This window comes from Antennarius striatus, chromosome 2 (assembly GCF_040054535.1).
Source record: "Antennarius striatus isolate MH-2024 chromosome 2, ASM4005453v1, whole genome shotgun sequence".
Classification (NCBI taxonomy): Eukaryota; Metazoa; Chordata; class Actinopteri; order Lophiiformes; family Antennariidae; genus Antennarius; species Antennarius striatus.
Window position 1 is genome coordinate 11,661,679 of NC_090777.1, and position 17,662 is coordinate 11,679,340.

Here is a 17,662-nt window from a genome sequence, read left to right on the forward strand (position 1 = left end):
AAGAGGAAAAACATCACCATTTCATAAATCCATACACACAGCAACAGTAGAGATGCTCTTCAAGAACACGGTTTGGCTTTTACCTCAGTCCATCTGCCGTGGGGGTGGAAGAGGGTGGGAAGAAGGAAAGGCGACAGTCATCTTTCTGACGACCATTGTTTTTAGCAACAAAGAAACGTCTTCATTAATCCAGCGTGGGCTGGAATATCATGCCAGTGCTACATGGCTGTCGAAAAGTGAGAGAGAAGACGTGGAATGCAAGCGAAGGGAAGGAAATATACCGTAGAAGAAGGTGAGGTGCCAAGCCAAACCGAGCTGTTCTTTTGTCATCTACTCTCACTTCTTTTGGAAACTGGAAGCGTCCTTCATGAAATCACAAAGTCTTTTACACGTTCACCCACCCACTTGCCCATAAGAACACCGACAACGCTCACTGAGCATCACAGAGCAAGAATCACTCCATAAAACCAGCTGTCCTCTCCCACCAGCTGTTTGTCACTACCCGTTTGAAACGGAACAGAACACGATGCACCAGATCGTCGCATGCAGTCTCACTGTAGAGCCTAGAACAGAAATTCTACATATTCTGAAATTGTAAGAGCTCAAATGAGATTAAAAAAAGAAAAAGGTTCAACATACGTTTCTAACTAAATGTTACACAGCAATAAGGTCCACATAAGGCTGAGATGGCCAGCACTGCCCGGCCATTGGCAACAACTTTTTCTCTGGACTTGGAGGCATTGGCAGCTGGACTTCCAGCATTGGCCGAGGTCCTTGCCCTCTCTCTGTTGGAAGCAGCTCGAGTTGTGGTGACACAGCCCCAGGCCTCAGCCAGGCAGGGCTGCCCCTTCACTCCAAATCCCATCCCACAAAAACTGAGCTGGGTCAGCTTGCCTGTGTAAAGCCTGTTTATTTGGCTCTTTTCATCATTTTATAGTAATTAAGTCCACTTTACCCCTCTGGCAATTACTGCTCTACATAAAGTAAAGATCAGTAATTCCTTCCCTCTGAAGTGGGCTGGCTGCTCCATGCAAGAGACAGTAGTGGTACCTTGCTAATGCAAAATGATTGTCTCAAAGGTTTCATAGCTTTCTGTAAAGAACCATCCATATCTCCGGTCCAGCCTGTTCCTGATTAGTCTTTGTACTATTATTATGTCTCCCGAATAGAAAATAATTGACCACTTTTTCTGAGAGACACAGAAAAATTAATTACGTTGTAATGAATCAAGTGAACTGACGTTTAAAAATAGCAACGACGTGTTATTAGAGAATCTGCCAGCAACAAAAGGGATAAATAGTCTTTTTTCATTTGGGCTATACAAATGTGACATGTCTACAAATGTGGTTTGCTAATCTCTCTATTAATATCTTGGCTAAAAGGCTGCCACTCCAGTTGACAAGAGTAAAACATCAGCTTATTTCACCCCAAAGAAAAACCCCTGGGATTAATTTCCATGGTGGACATTTTTGTTGTTTGTTTGCACGGATCACCAGCTGACACCTCTTTGTTTCCTGTTTTATCAGAACCTGCACGTAGATCTTAACCTAAAAGAGAATCTTTATGTGGGCGGAGCTCCGGATTACAGCCGACTGGCGAGGGTTGCTGCGTTAACCGAAGGCTTCAAGGGAACAATCCAAAAGGTAAATGTTTACAAGAGTGTCTTCAGGTCTGGGGACTGTATATTTTACGTTAATGAACTGAACTCTTTTGCCCTCTGATATACTTCAGCAAATCCAAAACACAATTTTTTAGCTGTCTAGCTGTCATACTTCAGACCCCTATATTTGTGCTTTTTCATTATAAACTCACACTGTGATAGACAGTGACTGCTCATTTGGATTAACTCGCACTATTAATAGAATGCGCATTTTGAAGTCCCTCCCTTTCAGTACTCTCAGATCTTTCCTTGACAGCCCTCCAGTTTGTTTTTTTTATCACCACGTTCCAGCAAAAACCTCATCTCTGAGAGCCAGAAATAACCCAGTAGAACAAAAGCAGGATGTTACTGTTTGTACAAACTTGTCATTAGTTCTCATTTGCAAACTTTCCCTTGACAGTTTTGAGCAAATCAAAAGCTAAATGTGGCATTTGTCTCGCTTGGCCTGCAGGGAATAGTTAATTATGAAGAAGGCAGGATGTGCTCTTCATTTGATGTCCATGTTTAACATGTTTTCTGTCAACATGTAATTTCTGAAATGTTGTGTTGTGTGTTGACAGTGTGGAGCTCACATATAGAGGAAGAACATGCTATAAAGAGTCCATACTGTATCTTTAAGCAGCCATCTGCATTTCTGATGTGTTGTGATACTTAGGTTTAATCTTTATTTTGTAGAAAGCATAATGCCTTTTAAGTCGGTGTTTTATTTAGACTAGGAGTAGAAACAGATGGGTTGCTTGGATCTTTTTTCAAGCATAGAATATTTAATTCTGAAAATGAAGGCAATGACTCGGTGAAACTGACAGATTTAAAAGGAAGATAGAAAGCATACATGTGACACACAAAGAAAAGGTCAAAAACAATTAAGGGTATTAAATAGGTGCATTTTCCAAAAGATAAATGCAAAAGGTAATTTATGAGATTAAATTTTAGACTGCAGGCAGGTTGGTTAACATATAATTGGAATAAATTAGCCTGTGTTTGTAGAGAGGCCTTTAAGCTGAAGTTCTGGCAATTTAAGGTTTTGCTTATATTGATAATATTTGAACGACAACATTGTATATCATTTACCATATCTATCAATGAGCTTCTCATCATGAATGAGCTAGCAGAAAAGACACCCGTTTCTGCATTTTGATTACTCAACATGTGAATTCTGTATTTATGTTTGGTTTTATTATTTCTTGCTTGATGGAAGTGTAAAGAACACATTTGTGAAAGTGATGTCATACTGTATATTTCTTTGCACAAATCAGTTTCTATAATTAAAAAGACACACCAATCGTGTTGTTATCAGAGTGGCCATCAAAAATCAGCCATTTCTCTAGAATCAAAACCAAGAAATATTGAAAATAAGATTTTTTATTTTTATTTTTTTAAATATGCGTGCCTTGCATGTGTAGTGGGCAAGTCGTGATTGAGAGGGATTATTTTTCAAATTTACATTGTTGCTGAGAAAATGTCCAATGTTAGATCAGTTTAACTTGAGCTTATTTATTATCTAGTGTTTCATCTTAAGAACAAATACTTTCAAATAAATATGAGAGTATTGGAAGGTGATTAGTTTTGAACTACCTCAAACCACAATCACCAGAGATAAATAATAACTAGAAAAGTTCAAAATTGAAGAAGCACAAACCAAGATAATCAGACTTTTCATATGGGTCAAAACGTTCAGCACTCAGTTCCTGGTGAATGCAAAGATATTCATAAATTGTTAAAAATATGGAGTCTATGTCGAGACTTAAGGTTGTAATGACCATGTTCTATTTGCTGTGTGCTATATGGCCTCCATAGATGCTTCTAATGACTTCAAAGCTTTAACTATAGCTTCAGAACTACTTCATCATGTGAAACTACAGTACATGGGCATCAAATCATTTAATGGTATTCGATCACAGGCTGTAGCAATGCAATATTAAATTACCAGAAGCCCACATGGACCCCGGCTGTGCAGTGATAAGGATCTTTAGCATTTTTCTTGAAATTATCAAGGGCCGTAAAAAATAAAGCTACAGCTGTAAAAGAGTGGAGAAGGAGGTTGTTGCACCTCTGGTTGCAGTCAGGCCAATGAAACTCAGGTCTTCTACTTTGTGATTGTCTCAAAGCCCAAGCTAAAAAAAGCATTGATTTCACAGATTCATCTTCCACTAAATGTAACCATCAATCCAAGCTTTGGTGCATTAAGCCTTGTTCTAACTTCTTCCAGATTATTTTGATGGGTACCCCCATCTTCAGGGAGGAGAACGCCCTGCGCTCCAGGAATGTGGAAATGTTCCAGGACCACCCGTGTTCCCAGGAGCCCTGCCTCAACAACGGCCGCTGCGACCCCCAACTGGACACATATGAGTGTGTTTGCCTCAGTGGGTTCTCAGGAGGACAGTGTCAGAACAGTGAGTGTCTCTGGCCATCTTATTATATGTGATCTTCTGGCAAAGAGCCTCAGATGATATAACTGCTAAGACTTTGTTGCTCTGAATATCTTTCTATCAGGATGATGGCGGCCTACATGGCAGCAGTACATACCGTCTTTAAACAGGGGGCAGAATTCACTGCTTTTTCTTTGCTTGCATTGGTTGATGGTTAACAAGATTTCTTTTTTTTTACTGTAAGATTGTTTCAATTGTGTTTAGTGTAGATACTGTTAAAATGTTTCTACCAGATATATGCCATATCTTTTATTTTGACGATATCACGCATTGATTTCAAATTGAAGCAGCAGTTATGAAAATGATGAAATACGTTGGCTGAATATTCATTAGACCCTTTTTCAAGAGTTGCTCATGCCTTTCATCATCTTCCTGTCACTCTGTCAGACGTATTCTCACTCTGGTCCAATCTGTCTTACAAACTCAGTCGCAGCCTTCACCATTAACCTTGTGTGTGTGGCCGGCTGTCCCTTTCACGTTAATTAAAACTACAAATACACCAAGTCCCCTCCCCTTCCCATTCACTCACACTCCATTGCCTTCAGCGCTGATAACTGAACGCTCTGCCTCATTGATTGGTGCAATCCTCTGAAGTATCTTCTTTAATCCTCCCCAGCAATCTACGAGAAGTCTGCTGGAGAGACGGAGGCCGTCGCCTTCGATGGGCGGACGTTTATCGAATACCACAATGCTGTTACAAAGAGGTAAGCGAGAGGGCAAGAAGAACATCCTCACCCATTCAGCTTTGTCTAGCATCTTGATTGGAATATCTGTTAGCCAAATAAACCCTCTATCTATCCCTCTCTTGCCTTGGTGAGCCATGATGACCTTGTTGATGATATCATCAGGTCTTGGTCTTAAAGGTGAAGCAGGCGCTTGGCTAATGGCCCTTTCCACAAAAGTCCTGACAGGATTTCACTAATTAGTGAGAAGCAGAACAATCGCAGTGTTGCCTTGAGCGGGATTCCTTCGCTCAGTGATCTTACTGCTGAGCACAGACTGGACAATGAGCACACATGCATGATTCAACTTTCTATTCTTATTTTGAATGCCTTTGCGGCTGCGCTCTATAAAATTGGCACCCACAGATAAGCCCCCTCCAATTTTTTACACCCTGCTCAGGGAAATCGCTGAAGGTGAACCTGAAAACAAAAGAAGCATACGGCTCCATATCTTCATCTCAAAGCTCTTCCCACAAATATTCAAAGGTGTGAAAAGTAGGCCACAGTCTTCAGATCATTGTTCTCACTCTGAAACAGATGGTTGGAGAACTCAGATGTGCGTCTTTAAGTGTATCTTTGTTGTTTGTCCAAACTCTACGCTTTGCAGTTGTGTAAACGTTGTCCTGTCCTTCACTTTCTCCACCCGCGTCTTTGTCCACACATTGTCTTATGTGAATGTCCTTCACTGTGTTTCCTTTTCACTAAAGCCAACTGACCAATGAGATCCCTGAGTAAGTAGACTATGGCCGGGAATTCAGCTTTCAACTAACAGCAAAAATAAAATAAAAAGCCATTTTATAGTTAACACAGTTAAAGTAATTAAAGCGCATCAAGTTTTCTGTCATGATTTCCACACAGAAATCATCCTGAAAGTCATGTTTTACCTTCCATATCCATACTTTAATTTGACGACTATTGTTATTTCAAGTACATTTTGCAATCTCATTACAACCTTCGTTTTATTTTTCCAGTACAAACGGAAGCATGAATGTGTGCATGATAAGCATTGTGCTCAGAGAAAATGAATTGCTTTACTGAGAATGTGCAAAATTTTATGCATGGTTGTAACTCATTTCTAAACAAAATGAATTGCCATGCATTTTACACTAAATGACTTTATCTGTCATGGGAAATGAATGAGAGCCCTTTAAAACTGCAGGAAGAGGATTCCTGCCTTAACCTAGTTTCTGCTGCCCATGGAGCAGGGAAAACCCTCGGTCATGACTTGGATATTAGAGGTTTTTCCTTCTTGCTCATTAGCTCAGTGAGTAATCTCTATTTCAAAAAAAATCTCGAAGCAAAATTCAGATCAAATTAAGTTGGCTGGATTCAGCCCAGAGTTCTATCCATGCAAAGGCTTCTGTCATTAGTTTCTTTGCCAGATCTCTAACAGTAATTGTGAATAATTATGGAGTCGGCCATACAGAGGGTAGTGACATGTTAATCACTGATCTGTCTCCTTTTGTAGAGATTAGGCATCCAATTGAGACCCCTTTGCAGAGTGTAGCCATGGGCATCAATCTCACTTAGCACGAGAGGACAGTAGTCCTTGAAGCCAGACTGTCAAAAGTTTAATGGATGTTACATTTACTGAGCAGTTTAAGAGCCATAGCAAGCTGGAATCTAAGCAAACCAGAGTTGGGGTTCAGCACTCTGAGTGCAATTCAGCCTGATTTGATTTTCTAAAAGAAACGAATATATTTCTTGAGAGGCCATTAAGAGCCAGCTGAGGCCAGTATGTGAAACGTTCACCTTGGGTTAATGTTATTTGCAGCACCCTTTGATCACTGTTTCTTCATCTTTCCGCTTGTATCTGGAAGCTCAGGTTAATGCGCTCAAACTCTGTTACTCCAGTGACCAATCATATCTGACCAGAGCTCTCAGTTGATGCAGGGCTCGACCTCATGTTTTGACAGTTGCCCAAAGTTTTCTCAGTAATCGCTTCCATCTCAGGCCAAAAGGTAATTGCCGGTGCACTGTGGCGTGCAGCAGCATAAATATAAAGGAGCTGTTCAATAAGTGGATGCCGACGTTAAGTAGACATTGCACTGGTGTGGACACTGGCCATGAAATGTACTTAATCTTAAGCTTACTTTCAGGCGATGCCGTGTCCCAGGGTATTTTGGTTCATTAGTCATTCGTCTTGATCTGAATATTCTCTGGAGAACCTCCTTCCATCTCTCTGGCGTGATCAGGCTTAAGCTTACTCCTCCTGTGATCACACAACTGTTGTTATCGACTGTTGAAATGGTCGATAATGTAGTTTAGCAGATAAGTTATGCTTTTTGCAGCTTCAGGTCTAAACCACTCTGTGAGTCACGCAGTTGACTCAAGTCACCCTTCCCTACTCCTCTTCCTCCCCTCCTGCCTTCTTTCCTTCTGCCTGTCCCGCTTACACTGCATGCCGTTGACTCTGTGCCCTGCTCCCCTAAGTCCCGAGTCCCTGGAGAACCCATCCGACCAGAGGTGAGTCCCACAAAACCTTTTAGAGCTTGGTAGTGTCCACTTGTCCCTTGCTTCCTCATCCTCCCATCCTCACCAGACAATCCCTCTCTGAGCTCTCACAGGGCTGAACCCTCCTGCAGAGTCAATATCGTTTCCATTAGAGGGATAAAGTTACCAATACAAATCACAAAGAGCCTCTGCTTATGCTTCAATTAATTCTGAACTTCAGAGGTCCGATAACAGCACTAAACGAGACAGAGATGCAACCTTTTTTTTAGCAGCTGTCCTATTGACTTTTTATTATTCTAACCACCACTGCCACCTGGAGTTTAAGTAGAGGACAGCAGTCTGGGAAACCTGAGAAATTGAATACAAATAATGAGTGGATGAGATCTCTCTATTTACAAAAATAAACAGTAAAACTCCAGAAATCTACCAATCCAGTGGTGTATATGAGATTTGGAATGCTCCGCTTTGACGTTGTTTTATTCATGATTATATTGAGCGCTTTTAATAACCTTGACCTTATCACTGACAAGCCTCTCCAATGGAGATTTATTGGGCCCTGTAAGCTATTTGAGGGTTTGCCAGGAGAGGGTTCACTGAATTGTATTTGTTGGATTTTTTTTCTCTCTGTAGGCTTTTTTTTTTCCTGTGGAGAAAAAACATTATGCTCTTAAATCATGCTTTCTTGATGCTTTTTGCCTCAATGGATTCAATTATTATGGAGGTCAAAGTTTACTTTATCAGCATGGTTTTGAAGGAAAACAATCTAATCAAGGATTCTTTCCTTCACTTCTATTATTATTATTATTATTATTATTATTGGCCTCAGTTGTTAAAAGTTCTCTTCTCTCAGAACAGAGGTTAATAGTCGTCATATTTTAATTTAATCTCTTATTATTGTAACACATAATCATTGAAGAAAAGACTCAGAGGAAATGACAACACTCTTCTTGTATGTAAAAAGGTCCCATACTGACTTTCTCTGCATCCCCACCCATTTCCTGTCCATGTCTCTTCTCCCATGAGCCTCTCTGCTTGCTAAACCTACTCCTTTGTCTTGCTGTCTGTCTTGTATAGTCTTTGTCTCTAGCTCTGTGTTACTATTGTGTCACTGGTTCCATGTTGTACCTGTCTTCACCTCGTGTTTATGTTAAATTACCCGTTATGGAGGCTGGAAATGAGTCATTTTCACACATGTGCAGACTTTTTGCGCTGATGTTAGATGATGTGCACTCGCATTTATAAACACACAAATTCTAGGATGATTCCCTGCTGGGAGGAGGAAGAACAGAGACACCACGTAAGTGTGTTTGGATGCAGGAGTGAATATGTGATGGAGCTGGCGTATGTGCATATACAGAGAAGGCTCATGCAAGTGTGTGTCGTTCTCACACTGACCGTGGCATACAGTACCTCTAAAGGATAGCTGTAAGTCTTCTCTGTTTCTGAGTCACCCCCACACCTACAGCAGTCAAAAGACTGGAGATCTAATAAGTGTACGACTTAAACACACAGCACAACACAGGAAGCACTGAGGTGCACTTCAGCTGACGTTCAGTAGGATGTAGAGAAGTTAACAGCGAAACATCCCCTTACTTCTCCTCAACTCGGTGTGTGTATGACAAGCTCTGTGAGTGTGAGGCCGTAGAGCCGTGCTGTGAAGCTTTCTGGCTGCAAGTTCTAGATCTTAGGTTCTAGATCTCAGACACCAGCAGAGGTGCCTCGCTTCACATTCACAACTACAAATGACAAAAGCACCCGCCGATCTGTGTCTTCTGCGCCAAAGGTCAGCACTCATTTTGATAAATTGGACCATAAGTTAACAAATGTATTTTCTGTTCTCCTAGTGAGAAGGCTCTGCTGGTGAATAAATTTGAGTTGAGTATTCGGACGGAGGCAACCCAGGGCCTGGTGCTGTGGAGCGGGAAGGGCGTGGAGCGCTCTGATTATATTGCTCTGGCCATCGTTGACGGATATGTCCAGATGACATACGACTTGGGCTCCAAACCTGTGGTGCTACGCTCTTCTGTGCGTGTCGACACCAACCACTGGATACGCATCAAGGCCAGCAGGTAAGATTGGGGGTGGCAGGTAGCTGGGGATCAGGAGCGACAGCATGTACAGTCAGACCAGGATTAGACTTAATCCATATTTTGTTTGTGCTGCTGCAAACCGTGTGATCTCTTGCATGAATCATTTCCTGCATAGTGATCCCTTTCACTGAGATGACTCTGATTAGTTTCAGATTAAGGTTAGTTTCATGCCTGATCATGCATGAGTGTGAGGCATTGCACATCAAATTGCTTCGACACATTAGTGAATTTTTTATAAAGGAAGAACATGTGGCAACATCCCGATACATTCTAGCTCATTATTGTGCATCTATCCAGGAAATAAATTATCCATAAATACTCATTGTATCCATGCTAAATGGAGCTACAGTATCTGTATCAACACCTCTGCTGTGACATTCACTGTGATATTGGATGACTTCACCTCTGTGGACATGCATGGACAGAATAACCTGCTAGAGGGTCATGACATCACCGATTTGCAGTTGCATTTAAAGCCGTCGAGTCAAGTGTGTCAGACAGAATTTCTAAGCGATTCCTGTCCATGTGGAGTTCGTATAGTCTCCCCTTGTCAACCTGGATTCTCTGCGGGTTCTCTGGCTTCCTCCAAAAACATGCAGTTTAGATGAATTGGTCACTCCAAATTTACTGTAGGTGTGAGTGTATATTTGTGTGTGAGTGGGCGTCTGTCTTTTATGTGGCCCTGCAATGTTGGAATCTCGTCGGGGGGCGGTGGGTGTAGCCCAGCTGTTGCGGTAACCAGCTGGGATAGGCTCCACCCCTGACCCGCAACAAAGAGAAGCAGCTGAAGACAGTTATGGTTGTCTCGTCTTCAAGGAATTGGATGGATGGATGGATGGATGGATGGATGGATGGATGGATGGATGGATGGATGGATGGATGGAACAGGTCAGAGCTGGATGCGGGTACACGACCATACAGCATCCAAACGCTCAGATGGAATGAATATCTGGAAAGGAATTCCATATAAAGAATAGAAGATCCACAGTTTGATATGGTTAAATATATGAGGATTATTGTGGTCTTGTCAGGATGTACCAAACATGTCAATGATCTGTAACTCAGGTTATTGAAATCTTGGGTTCGCAAATATGAATGAAATTAAAACATAACACAATTAGAAAGCAAATCAAATCCAAATCAAATTTATTTGGTTATGGGGTTGGCTGTCCCAATATTTGTTCTTATAATTAGATTTTTCAGTGCATCACTCTATGCTTTAGGAGTTCATCTTTTCATATTCTGAACTGAAATAATCAATAAAATTACCACAAACTAATGATGCACAATAAGATTAATGAACAAACTCTGTGCTCTCCCTGACTGCATGCTGCATCTACACCTAGACCATGTGCTGAAATAAGTCATTTTTTAGGCCCATAATTTAACTCCATTAAAAGTTTCCTTGAACCTACATAATCATTCTGGATGTAGTAAAATCTGTGCCACACAATGATGTCGCATTAATGGATTCCTTCATTAGAACAAATTAACTGCCTGAACTCTGAAAAAGACACTCTTAAGACCTTCCACGTGATCTCTGCTTTATCGCTGCTGAACATTTGCTTTCAACATAGCTGTGAAAGGAAGTGTGGGGGATAATTAGATTGGCTTCATCATGTAGAGCAGGAATAATCGATGCCTGAAAAGCCGCTGCATCGGTTTCAAACGGGGATTTTGCCAAATCTCAGCCCATGGCTTACAGGGAGGTTCTGGAAGATGACATAATTTGAATGTTCATCACGGTGAAAATCACAGCAAGAGCCCACATAGTTACACAACTATCAGTGTTTGCAGCTCTTCTAATGACTCTCTCTGTTGGAAGCTCTCTTTTGCAGGTTGAAATTAGCCTCGTCTTCACAAATCTTAAGTGTGTGCAAATGCGTAACGTCGGCTTACCTCTCATGAATTGTGCTCTAACGGCATCTGTTAGCTGGTAGACAAGCGCATTTACAACAGTATATGGCAAAGGCAGTTATCCTCAGTGCACTGGCAGTGGAGCATTGTAATCTTGATGGTTCTGATTACTGTAAATGGAACTGCTATTTACAGGCATTCGGCATGCGCGACTTCCAACTGCACCTCTTTTTCTTCCTCCTCAGAGCACTTAGAGACGGCTCTCTACAGGTTGGCAATGAAGCAGCGGTAACAGGGTCATCGCCTTTGGCAGCAACACAGCTGGACACAGATGGCGCTCTCTGGTTGGGTAGGTGCCACACGTCAAAGGAAAACGTCATGCATTGAGTCAGGGGAACATTTGTAATTCTGTCATACTTTTTCTCATCCTGTGCGCTTTGAGGAGGCTGTCAAACATGAGAAATAAACTCATTGCATTGCAAAGGATAAGAAAAGTCTTTGGAAGAGAAAAAAAGAAGTTTGCAGGTTGGGCCCGAAAAATTTGTCCCAGCATATTCCGGTATTGAGTTGGGAAATGAAAGGCCACAGGTATCTAACAAATTCAAAACTAGACTACTCCCATGAATTGAAAATGACCAAATTCTGGCTGTTATCTAGCTCGACTTCAGTTTGGTCTGAACTTGGCTCCAAGAAATTGCTTTTGAAAGAACATACACAACATAAAGGGGATTGAACATTCTGGGGAAATAACGTTGAAGCCAGAATAAAGTCAAGACTGTCCTTTAAAACGCAAAGCGTGGAGTGGGCGAGGAGGCAGATTTGAGAGGAGAAACATTACAGAGATACTCTGCATGTAAAGGTGCTTTTGGTAGCCAGGTATGCATATACAGATACACTCATGTAGACACGACTGGAACAGCTTCTGAACAAAGCCTGCAGCAAAAACACAGTTCCCCACTCCTTTTTAAATTACCTTTTCGCTGCTCAACATATTCATTTGTATCTTGCATGAAATTAGCCCCGTTGATCCCCAATTGATAGGTGTGCAATCTGATTAAAGGGGCCAGGAATATGAAAATGTAAAGAGTTTTACGGGGATAAAACGCAGAGAAAAGAAAGGATGGGTGTTTGATTAAACCGGACCCTCAAAGATTCTGACAGCGTAGCGACTACATCCAGGTAAAATATCAAAATGAGAGTCAGCCTCCTCCACTGACAACAATGCCATGAATTTCCAAATAAAGTCTTTTCACCATTTACTGAGAAAGACACTAATGACTCCTCTAGATGTCCTGAGTATCTCAAAATGGCATCAAAAAGGAAATTTTTTCCAGCCACAGCAATTAGGTCATTGAATCTCCAAGACAGGAAATTGGGAGACTTAATCAATGACAAAGAAAGTTGGAATGATGTGATGTCGAAGAAATAATTGCAGTTAGGTTTTGAGAAAAGTGGAAAAACACAAGGGGCTCGAACATTTCCTTTGAAGTACAAATCCTTGATATTAAAGAATGTCTATTTTTAACTTGGTCTGATAGATAAAACACTTTAAAATTACAAGTTCAGAAAAGCTTTGAAGGGTTGCACGGAAAACAAAATCTTTTCTTGATATGCACTCCTGGCCTCCGTCATGCTGCAGTGGACGTGGAAGGTCTGAGGAGCGCTAGATACAGAAAAAACATTGCAGCAACTATTTTCAACTATTATCAACAGAAATATTTTTTTCTTACAATAGGAAATCCTTTCAGGTTGGTGAATGTCGGTTTCTTATAAATGTACTGTTAAATTATTCTCCATTATACCAAAGATTTCCCAGCTAATTCTGTGGATTTATTTGAGGTAGCAGTGTTGCAGTAGCAGAGATGAAGATGCTGAGGTTCTCTTTGGGAGTGACCAGGAAGGATAGGATCAGGAATGAGTACATCAGAGGGACAGCACATGTTAGAGGTTTTGGAGATAAAGTCAGAGAGGCCAGACTGAGATGGTTTGGACATGTCCAGAGGAGAGATAGTGAATATATTGGTAGAAGGATGCTGAGTTTTGAACTGCCAGGCAGGAGGCCTAGGGGAAGACCAAAGGGGAGGTTTATGGATGTAGTGAAAGAGGACATGAAGGTAGTTGGTGTGAGAGAAGAGGATGCAGAAGACAGGGTTAGATGGAGGCAACTGACTCGCTGTGGCGACCCCTGAAGGGAAAAGCCTAAAGGAGAAGAAGAAGTGTACAGTATTTCATTCCAAGTCCATCATGGTGCTAAAGAAGTTTAAACCTTTAGCTTGTCCTTGAACAACTGTGCTTTTGTCATGACAGCCTTAGTGAAACTTTCCAGTCCTGCAGCGCTGTCACCACAGTCTCAATTAGTTCAAGTTGTTTTGGTTATGAGTCCTCAAGCAGCACAAATGGCATGCTGTGTGTTTAATCGTTTGTTAAATTTATTTGATTTGCAGCCAGTCCAGAAGAAAGTAGCAGCAACAGAAAAGTGTAGTATGTCTAAGAGCTCTCCTAATTCTACAATCAGAGTTTAATAAACAGGTGAACTCAGAGGAGTTCATACCAAGTACCGGTAGTGTTTGGAGATGAAAACAGTGATGAAATTTAGCTATTCATAAATTACACATGTTGCACCAAGTCAGCTTAAAGAACCCTCTCTGCCTTTCTGATTTTGATTATACCCGTTTAAGGAATACCTGTCAGGTTCTTCAGCCGACATCGGAATTCACAAAAATCAAAGACAACTCCAGAAATTCATTTTTCTACAAAACATATGTCTGGTAGAGCATCTTTGATGGAAGCCAGGTCTAATTTGTTGTGAAAGCTGTAACTCTTTTTTAACTTTAAAGGGCAGTTTCGTCCACTTAAAATGTTGGTTCAGGTTCATTCATTATATGACTCAGCCTGGAAAAACAAATCTTTTAATCTCCTGAAGCCCTAGAGGAGAAAAGAACATCTTGGTTTGTGCACTTATGAAGACATTTATGGGATAGTCTGATGTATTATTGCTAATGTGGCCACTAGCCTCCTGACATGTTACATGTTAATCATCATTACATGTTAATCATGTGATTCATCGTCATATCGACTTCTCTCGATCTCCCCTCAGGTGGCCTGGAGGAGCTCGCCGTGGCGCGTCGGTTGCCCAAGGCGTACAGCACTGGTTTTATTGGATGCATCAAGGACGTGGTTGTGGATGGCGTGGAGCTCCACCTGGTGGAGGACGCCCTAAACAGCCCGCAGATACTACAATGTTCAGCCGCCAAATAAGTGGGCAGAGACAAAAGTTGAGAAAAATGGAGAAAAAAAAAAGCCACCCACCCACATCCTCCATAGCACCCATGTCTCCTGCTGTAATTATTTTCTATTTTTGTATACTTTTCATCGCTTTTTATATGGAAAGAAAGTTAATGTCATTTAAATTTTTGCTTTATATATTTTGATCTTCTTGTTTTATCCACAATGGTCACAGAACAAGTGTTTCTCTTCTGCCCCTACCCTCTGGCTTTTTATTTTTTTGTATTGTTTTTTTTTTCTTGTTTTTTTTTTTTCAAATCTAATTGCAGGCATCTCCGTGACACAAAAGATGTTTGATTCTTGTCAGATTTTTTTTTGTTGAAAAAGAAATGCCATCTTAATTCAAAAGCCTGCTCCTTTTCTTCACTCATTACTTGAACACTGGTGGACTGATGGTCTCTGGTTACTGCCTTGTCTTGGTGCCATATCTATCGTCCACATTCCCCAAGCATGGCCAATACAACCATGAATACACAGATGTACATTCCCCTGGGAGAGCTGAGCGCGGCGGCCGCTCTGGCTGGTGTGTGCACCTCTTTGATGCCGCAGCCAGCTGGCGTCTCCAGTCAAGAAACTCTGCAGTCATCCCCATTAGCCCGCCGTATTTTCCTAATGGGACTTTTCAAGTATCAGTCAAGCTGCTACAGTGAGAAAGTACACAGTCGCCACCACTCGATCAACCCCCCATCTTACCAGTGGAACTGAATCCCATCAGAGCCTTTAGTTTTGAAATATGACGCACTAACACTGTAACCCACATGACGGAGATGGAGAGCATTCCGCAACAGCTCGCATATCATTAGTCATAAGTTAAGACATGAGTCATAGACATGATTAAATGTTTAAATATAGAGTATATAAATAATACTGAGACTGTGAATAAGTAAGATGGGTTCTCTTTGGAGAATTGTGCTTCTCATGTAATATTGTGCGTTCGGTTTTACAATCAGCAGATAAACTAATAATGACCACTATAAATGCATGCACTTCTGCAGTGTTTCAATTTGATTTTTTTTTTTAATCTTTTTAAATCACATTTTTGTCCCCCAACCAAAAAAAAAACATTAGAATTTGGAATATGTCACTGTTTGAGGATTTGTTTTTGCAATGACTGTTAAGAGGTTCCTTTTTGTGTCTTGTTTCCACTGATGCGAATTCAAACACTATGATATTTTATATTTGTTCATACCCTTTATCTTTTGTTTCGGGACTCTTTTTATTTTTTGGTGAAGTGGTTAGGTTTGCAGGACCCGGATGGTGCGAGAGGGGGAAGGGTTGTTATCTTATCTGACCTTAAGGAGGTGCTGGAAGCAAAGACTGAAGAGAAGGACAGAAGTAAAGGAAGCAAGAGGAAATTTTATCACGGGGGAGAGCTTCTACTCAAGGGAATGTCCTGTCAGACAACACAAACAAAAAAAAAGGTTCAAACATCTCTGGCTGAGACACGTTTCCTTTCCGTAGGTGACCTAAGAGCTTTCCTGGAAGAGTCTTTATTCAGCTGTTGAGAGAGAAAGAGCAACTGTGATGTTGTTGTGACCTTTTGAAGCCATAACACAGCCGCAGCAACACAGAAAAATAGATGCATAATCCTACAGTACTTGCGAATTAACATAGTAATGCATGGGTTTATATTACTAGTGAGAATCCTGTAATACTCGGTAAAGTGATACATGGAGTTGTCTATGCTGAACTACAATGAGCTGCGATGACTGAATTAAAGACATTTGTTTTGATATGAGAACCTTGGCAATATTCTAAAACAAAATCATGTTTATCGTAGTCCAGTATCTAATGGTCTCATGCCATTTTTTTGTTTCTAAAATTTTGTTTTACTTCTTAATTCATCAACAACCTGTTTTTGTACAGCCCTGCAATTTTGTGAGTGTAAATTAGAAAATGTGTGATCCGTGGATGTTCATGTTTTTTTTAGTAATATACACTGGAACCATGTCTGGCTTGTGTGTTCGCCCACAGGATAATGTATACTTCTATACATGGGGGAGGGAACGCTCTGAAGCTATAACAGGCTCTGAGTTCTCCTCCCCAGACCAGGAGCTCTTTTTGATGTCCTAATACTGTACACACTTAAATCCCATCACTCAGTCTGTTAACCTTAAAATTATTGGTCTTATTTTTACCTCACTGTCTTTACATTTGATCCATTCCCTTGGTATAAAAAGAGATATTCCTGTGTATTTTGACTCAAGAACAATAAATGCTATGATTTGGGTGAAAACTATGAATTGCCTTAAAGACCGGTCACCTCCTCTCTGAGAAGGAGATCTATGTAACCATTTGCTTACTTTAACGTGTATTATCCTCATCCCAATAATGTAAATGAGTAATACATAATAATAATAATGAGAATTATATTAGTAATAATGCTTATAGACAAAAAAATTCCCAGGGGGTCGCCTGCCGCCTGTAGCTTTTTACAAACATCTTGTATTTACTGTTTTTTGGATCTATTTTCTGTTCCTTATTTATGTCTACATGTGGATTACCGTCCTCTGGCCTCTGTAAACTACTGTCTGATGCGCAAACCTCCTCAAAGGGCAGTGCTCCGTGTAAGATTGGCATGACCTGAACATTACTAACTTTATGACCTTTGTCTTGTGTTCCTACCACCATGAAATAAAATGTCAACCAAATGGAGCCCATTCTTTTTGGTAGTCTTCGTTTTTGTTATCTAGCGTGGGCTGGTGTTTTATTTCTGTCAATTCCTTTGAACGTGTCAAAGTCTTGGTCCATCTCTTAATATTTTCTGTCTGTGTGGCTTTCTGAGCTAAAAGCTGAGCAGTAAAATCCTTAAAGTAATCACACAAACATATCATTCTTCTATCATTCAACTTTTGAAAAGGGCTTATTTTCTAAAACTGCCAGGAACTGCCATCAAACACACTCAACACCCCAGTCAGGATGGTTCATGTATACAGCTGCAGTGCCTGTGCTGAACATGAAGGTTTGTTGAACAGTTGTAACCTGTGGTCGACTCACCAGCATCCTCCAGACCGTTAGCCCCTCTGACAAAGACACAGAGTGAAGACCGGTCTGTAGGATCGAGCTAATGTACTCGGCAGAGCTGAAGGCGCTGAGGATTCTTTAAATCCTTCATAACATGACTGAATGAACACCAGCAGGAGGTTGTGTGTTTAATACTTAATG

The 17,662-nt window shown here is 40.9% G+C and overlaps 1 protein-coding gene across 2 annotated transcripts in view; it reads left to right on the plus strand.

The window, feature by feature from the left end:
* The window catches only part of agrn (agrin), a 266,995-nt gene extending 249,844 nt beyond the window's left edge, over positions 1 to 17,151 (plus strand). For both annotated transcript variants that reach the window (XM_068330831.1, XM_068330841.1), the window contains 6 exons: positions 1,527 to 1,643; positions 3,870 to 4,053; positions 4,706 to 4,793; positions 9,110 to 9,334; positions 11,458 to 11,561; positions 14,310 to 17,151. In XM_068330831.1, coding sequence (XP_068186932.1) covers positions 1,527 to 1,643; positions 3,870 to 4,053; positions 4,706 to 4,793; positions 9,110 to 9,334; positions 11,458 to 11,561; positions 14,310 to 14,470 — 879 coding nt within the window. In that variant the 3' untranslated portion in view covers positions 14,471 to 17,151. The remainder of the gene's footprint in view (positions 1 to 1,526; positions 1,644 to 3,869; positions 4,054 to 4,705; positions 4,794 to 9,109; positions 9,335 to 11,457; positions 11,562 to 14,309) is intronic.
* The last annotated feature ends 511 nt before the right edge of the window (positions 17,152 to 17,662 follow it).